This window comes from Pimephales promelas, chromosome 10 (genome assembly GCF_988280905.1).
Source record: "Pimephales promelas chromosome 10, fPimPro1.hap1.1, whole genome shotgun sequence".
Lineage (NCBI taxonomy): Eukaryota > Metazoa > Chordata > Actinopteri > Cypriniformes > Leuciscidae > Pimephales > Pimephales promelas.
The window spans coordinates 10,648,067-10,661,149 of NC_142778.1; the positions used below are offsets into that span (position 1 = coordinate 10,648,067).

A 13,083-nucleotide genomic window follows, 5' to 3' on the forward strand; every position below is an offset into this window, starting at 1 on the left:
TGGTTTATCCATTGCTGATCTGACGCTACTTAGCTAGCTACCATAGACTGTCTGTCAGCTTGCTTGAAATGCCGACTGCACACATACATGCTCATCTTGGGATTCCACAACTTCCTTGATTATCCTCTCGCCTAATTTCTTGGCAGTACAGAAAACAACTTTTAAGACTTTTAATTAAGGCAATAACACCTTTCAATTAAGCATTTATTAAACTTCAGAGTGGAGCTTTTCAAACGTTGATTCAGTGAGAGATCTAAGCTGATATATTTTCAATTGCACATTCTAAATCAATTTAATAACTCAATTAAAACCTCACTCATAAAAGTATTTGCTCCTTCACCACTTGAATGAAAACTTCTATGCAGGTTTAGTCTGTTTATATAAAGTGGTTTAATATTAGAGAGGAGGAACATTTTAAAGATTTGCTATGCACTGAGTCTGCCATTAAATTGACATTTAAAATCTTATTAACATTTAATTCCCTTCTTTTTATCTAATTAACATCAGTGGATAACATTTTTGCATATAAAATAAGTATTATATGTGGAACTCTTTTAAAAACTTTTAGTACTTTTAAAGCTCTCATGGTTAACTTGTGAAAAGAGTTAATTATAGCATTATATTTAGATCTACAGCATTATAGATCATGGCATGATACCGGAATGAGGATACTGTGCCTTTAACTTGACAAGTGAGGTGGTAGGGTAGTTTACACTTCCGTCTGCGAGCGCATTAACTGGGCTCGGTCAATATGTATCTACATCACGATGTAACAGCTAATGACTCGTTTCAAAAACAATTCATTTCATAGACTCAGAGTCGACTCTCACATTTGAAAGACAATAACTTTATATACGGTGCACTTTCAGATATAAATCTTTGCAGGATGTTTTCATTCCCTTAGAGCCATATTCCACACCATATGAACAGTCATTTTCAAAAATCCATGATAGGGGCTCGTTAATTCAAAATTAGGCTGCATAGTTTAGATCAGCCAGAACCGGGAACACGTCCTGTATATCCTGATGTACCTGGTACATCATAAGAAAGATGGTGTCTACGCTAATATTAGTCTCTCTGTTTATCCCTAAGGGACCATCTATGGTGGTCCTGCGCCTGGACCCATCAAAACTCATCCTTAAGTGCCAGCCTCATCAACACGACAGCCATCGGCACTGATCCCCAACAACTCGTCTCCATACCAGCGTGATTACTTGGTCTTCCAAACAGATAGAAATAGATAAATACTCTAAATGTTCCGATCCATTCTGACTTGCCCAAATCACACTGTTCCTCATACACTGTGGAAAACTGGCCCCCGACTGAGTCTGATTTCTCCCAAGGTTTTTTGTTTTTTTTTCTCTCCATTCTGTCAGCTGATGGAGTTTTGGTTCCTTGCCACTGTTGCCTTGCCTTTTGGCTTGCTTAGTTGGGACATTTAATATTCTAGAATGTTATTGATCTGCCTTACTTAAGGTGGACATTGACACAATTTTCTTTTAGAAACAAACTTGTATTATTTTCACGTTATCACTATGAAGCTTCTATCGATACAATCTGTACTGTAAAAAGCTTGCCTATGTTCTTGCCTGTGTTCCATTGTAATTTTCCAGCATCCCTCCACCATCTCCTCACTTCTAACTATTCCTATCCCACCTGAAAAAATGCTTCTTTAATGTAGCACTTATAATAGAATGCCAGCTCAGGGTGTTGACCCACCAAAGACTGTCCGATTAGAGTGTAAATCGAAGATGCAGTTACTTTCCGGGAATAACCCATTTATTATCACCACTCAACAGATTGGCTTGTTGGTCGTGGCTGTGGTTTTTTTGGCATTCACGCACAACCCTTCATCCAAAATATGATATATAAACAGTTTATACTGCTTTGGCTTCAGCGTCATTCTCCGTGTCCCGCTGCATTGCAATAGCGTCTCTATGAGGGCGGGGGAGATCACATGGTCAAGGTTTCTGGATGCTGATTGGCTCAGGTAAGGTACTGGGTGTGCGCATGTGCCTCAAAATACAGGGGAAGAGATTTTAGAAAGAGGTTAGTAACTATAGCCTTTTTTACAGCCGCCCCCAGATTTATGTAAAGAAATATGTACACATTCAAAAAGGCTTTTCTTCAACTCTCAGTTACAATTACTTTAATCAGGAATGGCAGGTAATTGCACAAGGCGTGCAACTGGCCGAGTGTAAGTTTTTTCTCCCACCTGAACCTTGGCTGTCCTCACTCTGGTGTCAGCTCCAGGAAATACTTCTGACACCTTTCCCACAGGCCAGAGAGCTCTTGGTAGTTGGGGATCGAGGATCAACACGGTAGTGCCAACCTGGATATCTGGAGTGTCTTTTTGCCATTTTCCACGGTTCTTAAAGACTTGGGAGGTAGTATTTAAGGTAATGTCTCCAGAATTGGTCCGCAAGGACCTGGCTTTGGCGCCATCGCCGTCGGCTGATCAGCTCAGACTGAGGATAAACTGTCAGGGGGAGTGAAGCGTCTGGCCGCCCCATTAGGAGACAATTTGGCGTAATGGGGTCAGGATCAGAAACATCAGATGATGTATATCCCAGTGGTTTGGAGTTCAAGATGCCTTCAACCTCTACCAGCACAGTTTGAAGGACCTCAAGCGTCACTGATTGAGTTCCTAAAGTCACCATCAATGCGTTTTTCAAGGAGCGAATTTCTCGCTCCCAACAACCTCCAAAGTGTGGCGAGCTAGGAGGGTTGAAATGGAATTCAATTTGCTGTTTAGCCAATTGTCTTTGCAGATCTGGGGCAAGAGCGATAAAAGCTTCCTTTAACTCTCTTTCACCTCCTCGGAAGTTTGTTCCTTGATCTGACAAAAGCTCATGGGGTTTCCCTCGTCTAGCTGTAAATCGTCTGAGAGACATAAGGAAGGAGTCGGCTTCCAGACTATGGAGGATGTCGATATATACTGCTCTGGTGGTAAGGCATTTGAATATTATTCCCCATTTTTTCTCATTGCGTCGACCCACTTTGACAGTATAGGGGCCAAAACAGTCCATACCAGTGGAGTAAAAGGTAGGCTTGAACAGACGCAGTCTCGCTGGGGGAAGGTCCGCCATTTTAGGTACGTCGGGGTTTTTTTTCCATTTTTGGCACTGCACACATTCTCGCTGCAGGTGCTTAATGGCCTCTCTACCGCGTAGAACCCAATATTTACGGCGGAGTTCGGCGAACACCCTCTCAGGACCTGGATGACAAAGTTTGGAATCATAACTTTGGATGATAAGTTTAGTGATGGGGTGCTTTGGATCCAGTACTATAGGGTGCATGTTATCGGGTTCAAGGTATGGACTATACCGTAAACGTCCACCAACTCAATTCGGTTTCTCCATCAAGTTCTGGGGCCAGTGCGCTTAGTCGACTGTTCCGTGAAAGTGGTTTACCTGCCCGTAGTTGTTCTAATTCTGATGTAAAGCATTCTTGCTGTGATTGCCTTAAAACACTAATCTCTGCATTTCTGTAGTCATTGGCTGTGGGCTCACCATCGACGGCCTCTTGACGAGCTGTGGACTCGATTAGCTCTTCGAGAGTTTTGAACTGACTGAAATCAGAGGAGGTGAAGCAGACCAGAGTACTGGCGGGATCTTTTAGGAAAGGTGGTCCTTGGTACCAACGTCTTCCCGGACCAAGCTCGCGCAGACTCAATCCCCGAGTGATGTCATCAGCTGGATTATTTGCGGAGGGTACATATCGCCAGCTGTGCTGTTCTGTGAGGTCCTGGATTTCTGATACACGAGTACCAACAAATACTTTGAATCGGCAAGAGTCTGATTGTAACCATGTGAGGACTGTGGTAGAATCAGTCCACAAGATTGTTTGACGAATGGGCAAGTTCAACTCATTGCAGAGTACTTTGGCAATTTGAGCTCCTGTCAGTGCAGCGCACAGTTCCAGTCGGGGAACAGATTGTTGTTTCTTTGGTGCTACACGTGATCTTGCTGTTAAGAAGGCTACCTCTGTCTGCCCATGTTGGTCCTCTGTTCGAAGATATGCCACAGAACCATAGGCACGTTCAGAGGCATCACAGAAAATGTGTATGTCTCTAAAACTCGTTTCTGTGTCCTTGGTGGGGCTACAGTAACACCGAGGAAGAACGATATTCTGTAGGGCTGGTAGCTCCTCCTCCCATTCAATCCAGGTTTGTAGAAGATCTGTGGGCAAGTGTGGATCATCCCAATCCCGTTTACGAGGATCTTAGCGCGAGTGGTATAAGGGATAAGGTAGCCCAACGGGTGTTAATACTGGCTGGCTAGGATCCTGTATATGTTACGCATGGTAGTCTCACTACTGTCCATGGCACGGTATTTATAGGATATTGTGTCAGACTGATGGTTCCAGAGGAGCCCCAATGTTGATTCCTGGATGTCTGTACGGCCTTGTGAAATCCAGAGTTCTGCACCGTCCGATCTGGCATCCTGAGGGAGGTGACTTATTGTTGAAGGGGAATTGCTGGACCACTGCCTCAGCTCAAATCCTCCGTCTGCCAGCAGGTTCCTTATTCTGTCAACGAAACACTTTGCTACTTCTGCTGAAGTGAAACTTTGTAGGCAATTGTCTACATAAAAGGATCTCAGCACCGAATTGCAGACATCATCTCCTGGCCGGCTATGATCAAGGACGTGTTTCTGGAGTGCAAATACCGCACAGCAAGGACTACAGGTAGTGCCGAATGGGAGGACTTGCCATTCGTACACACTGGGTTGTTCCTGTATGTTTAGGTCTCTCCAGATAAAACGCAAGAGTGGTTTGTCTTCTGGAAGAAGACGAACTTGGTGGAACATCCCCTTGATGTCACTGCTGACTGCCACTGAATGTTCCCTAAATCGTAGTAGCACAGCAAGTAGGGATGGCCCCAACACTGGCCCTGGGAGCAAAAGCTCATTCAAGTTTTGTCCGTGATATTGGAACGAGCAATTGAAGACGATCCTGTTTTTCCCATTGTGCTGCACCATATGATGCGGGATGTACCAGGAGCAAGTAGGATCTGTCTCAGCACTCTGTGGCAATTTGCTAACATAGCCTGATTGTTCCAGTTTTGAAATCTCTGCAGTATAAGCGTCTGCTTGCTCTGGATTTTTTATAAGTCTCCTTTCAGTGGCCCTCAGCTGTGATAAAACTGCCTCTTTGGGTGCTCTGAGTTCAGGCATGTCCTTGACACGCAAGAGAGGGGTTGCATATCGATTCACACCATCAATCTCAACCCGGACTGTCTTCCTCTCTAAGAGTTCCACCGCCTCCTGGTCCATTCTGGATCTGATGCAAATCTTTTCGTTACGCCAGGGCAGTATATCCATCTGCCATAACTTCTCCACCTGCTTGTAGAGATCTGATTCTGGGGATGAGACTGAAGTGAAGAGACAGTGCTGTTCAGTCATCTCTTTCTGAAAGTGTTGGACCGGGCCCTGTAATGTCCAGCCTAGATGTGTCTTTATAGCTGCTGGCCCCCCTGGAGGTCCCCACCTTACTGGCTCTACAGGAGTGATCAGATGGGGGTAATCTGATCCAATGAGCAGCACGGGACAGACTCCTTCAAAATCATTCAGTGGAAGCCCTTTAAGGTGATGATATCTCTTCCTCAGATTTTTCACTGGGTGTGAGTGTTGAGGGTTGAGCAGTGAAAGCACCTTTGATGCGATACTGTTTCGTGGGCTGAGCCATTGGGGAAATTGTGAATGAGACTGCTGCACCTCTGAGAACTTGAAACTCCTGCCTGACTGTCCGAAGTGGAAGGTCTTCAGGCTGACCTTTAAGTCCCAACTGCTGAGCTGCATTGTGGAGAAGGATAGTTCTCTCAGATCCGTCATCCTGGATTGCATATGCATCCATCTTTCTCTTTCCATTTCTGAGAATCACTTTGATGACTTTAAGTAGAACTTTCCGACTGGTAGGTGGCTTATGAATCAGGAGAATCTCATTCATAGTGTTGAGCAGACAGGTGTTAGCATCAGCAGTTTGAATTCTCTAGCTTCCCAGCACTGATGTCATGCAAAGCCATAAGATGTCGGCTGTTGCACTGTCTGCATCGCATTTTTAAGTTACATTCTGCTGACTTATGAGTCCTGCCACAACGCCAACATCTGTTGTTGTCTTTGACCCAGCTTCGTTTTTGATCTTTAGTAAGCAGCTTAAAGTTGGTGCAGTTGTTGAGGGAGTGCTTATTGTTGTCACAGTAGGTGCAGTAGGGTTTTGGAGCAGACTTAAATGGTAACGCAGATGGTGTGGACTCAGAAATCGCTTTCTCTGTGCTCAGAAAGACAGTGGTGCTTTTAGCAGCTGGCTTAGAGCCTCTGATAGTCTCTCTTGTTCGTGTCAATGCCCCTCCATGTGGATTGCTTGCAAACCTTGTAGTGTCCTCTTGAACTTGGATTTCAAATTCCAGCCATTCCGCAAAATCCAGAAGTGTAGGGATGGGCACATGATGTGGGTGAGCAAACCTCCGAAATCCTGATCTGAGGTCATGTGGAAGTTTCCCAAGTAGCCGAGACACATGAGATCCGCACTGTAACTCGAAATCACCCTTCTCTCCTAATTGCTCCAACATGCCAACAAGAGAACGGACTTTGAGAGCAAAAAGTCTAAAGGCCGTCTGGTCTCCACTAGCTACATTGGCTCCATCCATCAACTCTGCAATCCGTTGTAGAGCTAATTGATGTGGCTGACCATACTGCTGATCTAGAGCAGCCATCGTCCTTGTGTAAGGGTGTTGCGAATGGCAGTATGAGTCAGCAATTAACAGAGCTTCCTCTAATTTCAGATGGTCCATCAGTATCTGAAATTTAAACCTCTCTGAAGCATTAGATGGGAGGATATTTTCCAGAGCAATTTTGAGTCTTGAGAACTCTCTCGGATTTGGATGTATAAAGTCAGGAATCGTGGGGGTTGGACCTCGATACATCAGTTCCGGTTCAGGGGGAGGTGATGGCGTAAGTGGTCTTTGTGGATGCATTGCAGTATCTTGAGGTACCCAGTCTGGAGGATTTAAGCACTCTTTTCTGTGGGAATGACATCCCTCTGAACTCTGAACCCCTTGTGGCCTAAAGTGGTAAGAAGAGCTCTGTATAATATTTGAGGCTGATGCTGGAGTTGGGTAATGTGGAGGACTTTGAAGCTCATACTCAGTCTGATGCTTTTTTTGCGGTTTGAGACGCGGAGCTGGTACAGGCCTGAAACTCGGTTCATCATAACGGGCCTGTAGCTGGGCGCGTTGTGCAGGTATAGGATGATTGGAGCTATACTGCCTCCTGGGGGTGACAGGCGGAAAGGGCGGATTTCCAGGGCGTTGATGCTCCATCTGAATTTGCAGCTGCTTCATTTGTTGCTTAAGCTGACAACGCTCCTTTGCATATTGGTCATTTGAGCTCTGAACTGTGTCCCTTTCCTGCTGTAACACTTGAAGGGCTTTGTGGAGATCCTTATTCTCTCTCCTTATGATTTCTGATGCAGACTCACACTCTTCATCAGACCACTGTGACGAACTGTAAGCTGTATAATCTGCTAGCTGTGGAGTAAAGCCAGTTGCACCTTCCTCTGCCATTCTGGTTGAGTGAATGAGTGGTGACATGGGTTCTGGAACAGGCTTATGGAGGGGGAAGCCAATGAGATCGTACTCGTTGTATCGTGCGGGAAGGACAATCTTCCTCCTGACTCGCACAGCTGGATCATCCTCCTCATATTCTGTCATCTTCTATCGCTTTGGCAAGTCCAGGCTCCGGCTCGAAGGACCATTAAAAAATGCTTCTTTAATGTAGCACTTATAATAGAATGCCAGCTCAGGGTGTTGACCCACCAAAGACTGTCCGATTAGAGTCTAAATCGAAGATGCAGTTACTTTCCGGGAATAACCTCAACAGATTGGCTTGTTGGTCGTGGCTGTGGTTTTTTTGGCATTCACGCACAACCCTTCATCCAAAATATGATATATAAACAGTTTATACTGCTTTGGCTTCAGCGTCATTCTCCGTGTCCCGCTGCATTGCAATAGCGTCTCTATGAGGGCGGGGGAGATCACATGGTCAAGGTTTCTGGATGCTGATTGGCTCAGGTAAGGTACTGGGTGTGCGCATGTGCCTCAAAATACAGGGGAAGAGATTTTAGAAAGAGGTTAGTAACTATAGCCTTTTTTACACCACCCTAGTATGAGGGGAGTTCTCTGTGAGTTCTCTCTAAATTCTGAGTTCGGAGCCCTTCCCTCGGACAGTACACCAAATACGCATTACTTTTACTCAAGTAAATTAGAACTTATAAAACTATAAATAAATGCAAAATATAGCCACAAGCAGCAATTATCAGGGTCGAAGCACCAATTGCCCATGTGAATGAACAGGGATTTATTGGCCACTGTCCTAGTCATGTCAGAGCTCAAGAGAGTGGTCACCACAAGAGAGTGGTATCCACAAGATTTTGTGCACTTGAACAAGCCCCTCTAGGGTAACACTTTCATGATTAACCTACTCACTATTTACTACTCTCTTTCTTTTCATTCATTCATTCATGTCACACATTCATTCATATGCATGTGAAATTTTGAGATCTGGAACCCTATTATCTATTTTAAAAAAAAATCTAGATTTGTTTTGGTGAAGCTCGTTCTCTGATCACCATCACAGGTTTGACTCAGCAGTGCACGCAAACTTTTTTAAATTAATAAGCTAAAAAGTCTCTTATCTAGGCACTACTTTGTTAGCCCACCAGCCACGGCCCTCAGTCCAGTCAGGCCCCAGGCCGGTCATGGCTGCCACTCGCCAATTTTATGTTGAGAAGAAAAGCCATCTCGTTCTTGCAAATGAAGCTCACGTCAAATTAGACTTTATTGAACTAAGCAATAAAGCAGAGATGCCTGCAGGACATATTAATTTGTCATATTCGCAAATCACACTTTTATACAGTTTTAAACAATGATCACATTTGCAGGTGTTCTCCTCTCTTCCTGGAATCTCTTCCTGGAAACACTTTTGTTTTGACACAGTAACTTCATTAATTGGCTATATTTTTGCTCTTTTAAGGGTGGCCGACTGCCAACCAGTTAAAACTTTTTTTTGATTATCCCACAAAGTGATTATTCAATGTTTTTGCCTTATTGTTTCTATCAAGAGACCACGCTGAAGGCGGTGTGAACCAAAAGAGCAACTTACTACCGGTGCAGATGCCAATCGCAAGTAACTTCAGCTAAAATCTCATTCTTTCCTGTGTTTCACTCACAGTAATTTAGGCCACGAGGCCTTCAAAACACATCTGGCTTTTATAGCATTAAAGAGCAACATGCAGGTTGAATTTATTTCTGAATTAATACTTTAAATGTCTGCAGAGGTCTTTGTAGAAATGACTAATGAAATCTCATTTGATGTACAGATATTGATGAAAATGCGCTAGGCTCTGGAATACGCCTTTTTCCGAGCAACACATCATACGACGTAGCAGGGGCCCCGCTAAGGGGGGAAAGTTAGGACGATAGTACACTTTTAGGGGCCTCAGAGATCGATTTTATTAATTGAACGGGTGCAGTAATAGGGGCCTTACCTCATTTTTAAAATTTTTTTATGGGGCCCAAAATCCCCTGGGGCCGCACCCCTGGGCCGAGGCAAATAAAAGAGCTCGCGGTCCGTTTTCTCATTGTTGAGTGTTGATGTAGTTAGAGCAGTAGTGAGAGACTAAGTTTTAGATCGAGTTTTAGAAAAGTCATAAATTATTGTGTTTGTGCTGGTTGCACGAATTCCAGCCTGTCAGGACATTGTGTCCATAATTTTCCTTCTAGGAAAAACAAGGCTTTTCGGTCTTGGGTGCATTTCGTGCAGGTGAAGAGAGCAGACTTGCCGCATCTGTTACCACACACTCGGTCGTTTGTGGTGCACATTTCACTCGCTTTGAATGGTATCACTAACTGCAGTTGAAAAGCAAACCGAGCTAAAGCGAGCTGAGCCGTGCCGTGAAAAAGCTGAGTCATACCACGCAGTGGAAAAGCGAAGCAAGCCGAACCGTACCGAGCCGTGCCATGTAGTGGAAAAGTGCCATTAGACTGTTCTTATTGTAGCTAAGGTATTGTCATTGTTTATTTTTTGTTATGGTCATTAGTCAATGTAGATAGTGCTAACCAGCTTGGATGGACTGCATGATCACTGCCAGCGTAGAATATGAGAAGACAAAACGTTGCTTAAATTAAGACAATCTAAATGGATGTTTAATCAAGAACAAGGTCGAGCGTATTTTTGCTAAAGCAGATTTATTACAAAACACCAAGGTACTAGCCATACAGTAGATGAACCAGCGTTAGCCACGGTGCTAGCTAACTTAACGTTACATTAACTCACCAAGTCACTTGCCCTATTCGCCACTTTTCTTGACACCACGACTCTAACGTTACTTCTCTCCTCTGCCCATTGTTCCTCCCCTGATCTCCCGCTGACTTCTATCTCACCTAGGAGGCTCATAAATATAGGCCTGTGGGCCATCATAGGCATGTTCGTCAACATCGGTGAACTCGGTTTCTTCATTCGCATCCATTGTAACCTGAGCTTGAACTTGAACAGACTCCCTCGCCGATCGTCACTTTAGGTTAGTGCTTTATAGACGTGGGAGTTATTTTATCACAATTTTTCTCAAAATATGGTTAATGGCTAAATATATATCACTCCAGTTCAGAAAATCTAGTTGTTTTATCATTAACATGCACTGCATAGTTAATTCCTATCTTACAGCCTCAAATGGTTCAGTGTCGTATAAAAAGTTTTCTCTATTGCAGTAATTTGTGAAAAAAAATATGTTACACTAATATGAAATATAAGTTCAAAATATCTGTTTGTTTGGCAACATTTTTTTTCAATGGTTTTATTTATACACGGAAGTAGTTGTATCTAAGTCACCCCATTTTATCCCAGAAAATTAAATAAAATATTGCATTAAATATATAATTGGCCTTTTCACCTAATTTAATGACATTATTGTCACATTAAAATGAAATAAAAAACAGAAATAAAAAAGTAAAATAAAATAAGATGTCCTGAATTGGACCCATTTTCTTTGTGCAAAATGTATTTAATATTTTAATATTCATATTTTTATAACCCTGTTTGGATGAAATATCACACATTTTTGTAATATTGACCCTATTCCTTTAATGTCAAGTGTTGTTTGTGTCCATAAAGAATACACCTATAAAATATTTTTTTGTCTTTTCTATTCTCATTTATAATGTTTTATTTTCACCAACATGTCAAATTAAATATTACATCTTTTATGGAATATGCAACTGGAAAATTCATTACATGAAGGCTTGTCAACAGGGTTTTGACTGTCACACATCTAATACAATGCAGGCTGTCTGGTACCTCCATAATTTCTGAAGTGAACGCTATGGCCTCTCTGAGGGGCACTGCTCCTTTGGGGCACCCACTTCTAACAATCCATGCATAGGCCTACTCACTTTCTCTATTCAAATGTTTAAAAAAGTGCTTCCCCTACAGAGAGCCCCCAAACACAGCACTCGTTAATAAAAAAAAAGAGTAAAAGGGGGGAGAAAACGTTTATAAAAAATTGGAAAAAATGGTTTGGTAGAGGAAAAAAAAGAGTGGAGGAGGAGAGTATATGAGGAGGAAAGGGAGGGAAATAAAAAAGAGCAGCTGGCAGGAGTGAAGCCTGATATTACAGACCGCTGCTCCAAACCAGATGCTCAGGAACCTAAACCAAAAGCTAAACTCAGACGAGAGAGGAGACACATTGTGTGTACTGGAAGAATGAAATGAAATAAAAAAGTTTTCACACTCTTTATTTTTGTGTCGGACTGAAGAATCTAATAATGGCCCTACAAAATGGAATGGGACGTTGATTTTTGCAAGCATTTTGCTTGGCTGAAAAAGGTAAGCATGTCGGTTTCTGCTCACGGAATGCTTAATCTTGAATTTGAAATACTTTTGAAATAACTTTTTTTTAAGGGAGAGGAAGGGAGGGGGGAGGGTATTAAAGAAGCATATTTTTATAAAATGTATACAGTGATACATGCATGACATTAAGAGAATTATGAGTGCCATATCTAGTGTAACATAGGTTTTATACAATTGTTCTATAGACAGGAAGTTCATTTAGTATTTTTCAAATGTGACCCAGCAGGTTTAGAGTGGAGTGTGAGTTTAGCTCCAACCCGAATAAAAAACACCTAAATTGGAGAATCAGGTCTTCGAGATTGTTTGAAATTCACAGGTCAGTTTGTTGAATCAGGTTGAAAATAAACTTTCCTTGAGAGTGGGTTTCCAGGAGCAAGGTTGAAGACCTCTGCCTACCAAAAAATAGATAAAATAAAATAATAATAAAAAAAATTCTGAAAGTTAATAGATTTAGGCTGCCAGAAGGAATACTACTTTTCAGCGATTCAATTTATGTACAAAACTTATTTTTAACCCTTTCGCACATACGATCACACCAGTGTGATCATCTTAGACTGGTCCCTGGACCGTCTGATCACACCAGTGAGATTAGAGCTGCATCACATGATAAACTGCAAAATTCATATGTGATTTTGTCCTTTGGCTGGAGCTAAGCCAGAGACGGACATACTCAGCAAATATCATACAATCACAACGAATCAGTGTTTTTAACCACATAATGTTTATTTTAGATTTCAGGCATTTAAATTCACAAAAGTACGAATACATTTAGAGTTTGTAAAATACACACTGATGTCTATGGAAGCAGCAATAATAATCCTTTCAATTATAAATAGATGACATGTTTTATTCATATCAGATACACATTGAGTTTACTCTATTCTTCTATCAGTTCAATGACCACTTACTTTCATACTCACTTACATGAATTCACGTGTTTCTAAATCCAACAGATGAGATTCTCTGAACTGCGGCGCAAACTAACATGGCGGTGTCCATCGCATTTACAGTAGCTCAACTATCGCGATTGTTATAAAAGGGGTTGTTAAAACATCAATTTGCACATATTTGACAATCGGAATATACTATATTTAATGTTATAGTTAATTGAATATTTTGAATAAAAAAGGACGAATAAATAAAAGCAGATTATCAGTCATTCATTGCAATTGTGGCTGCG

At 42.3% G+C, this 13,083-nt stretch overlaps 1 protein-coding gene across 1 annotated transcript in view; it reads left to right on the forward strand.

Annotated features, from left to right (window-relative positions):
- Positions 1 to 11,708: 11,708 nt before the first annotated feature.
- Positions 11,709 to 13,083, forward strand: part of ppfibp2a (PPFIA binding protein 2a) — a 40,275-nt gene continuing 38,900 nt past the window's right edge. Inside the window, exon 1 of the mRNA XM_039681627.2 lies at positions 11,709 to 11,879. Coding sequence (XP_039537561.2) covers positions 11,832 to 11,879 — 48 coding nt within the window. The 5' untranslated portion in view covers positions 11,709 to 11,831. The remainder of the gene's footprint in view (positions 11,880 to 13,083) is intronic.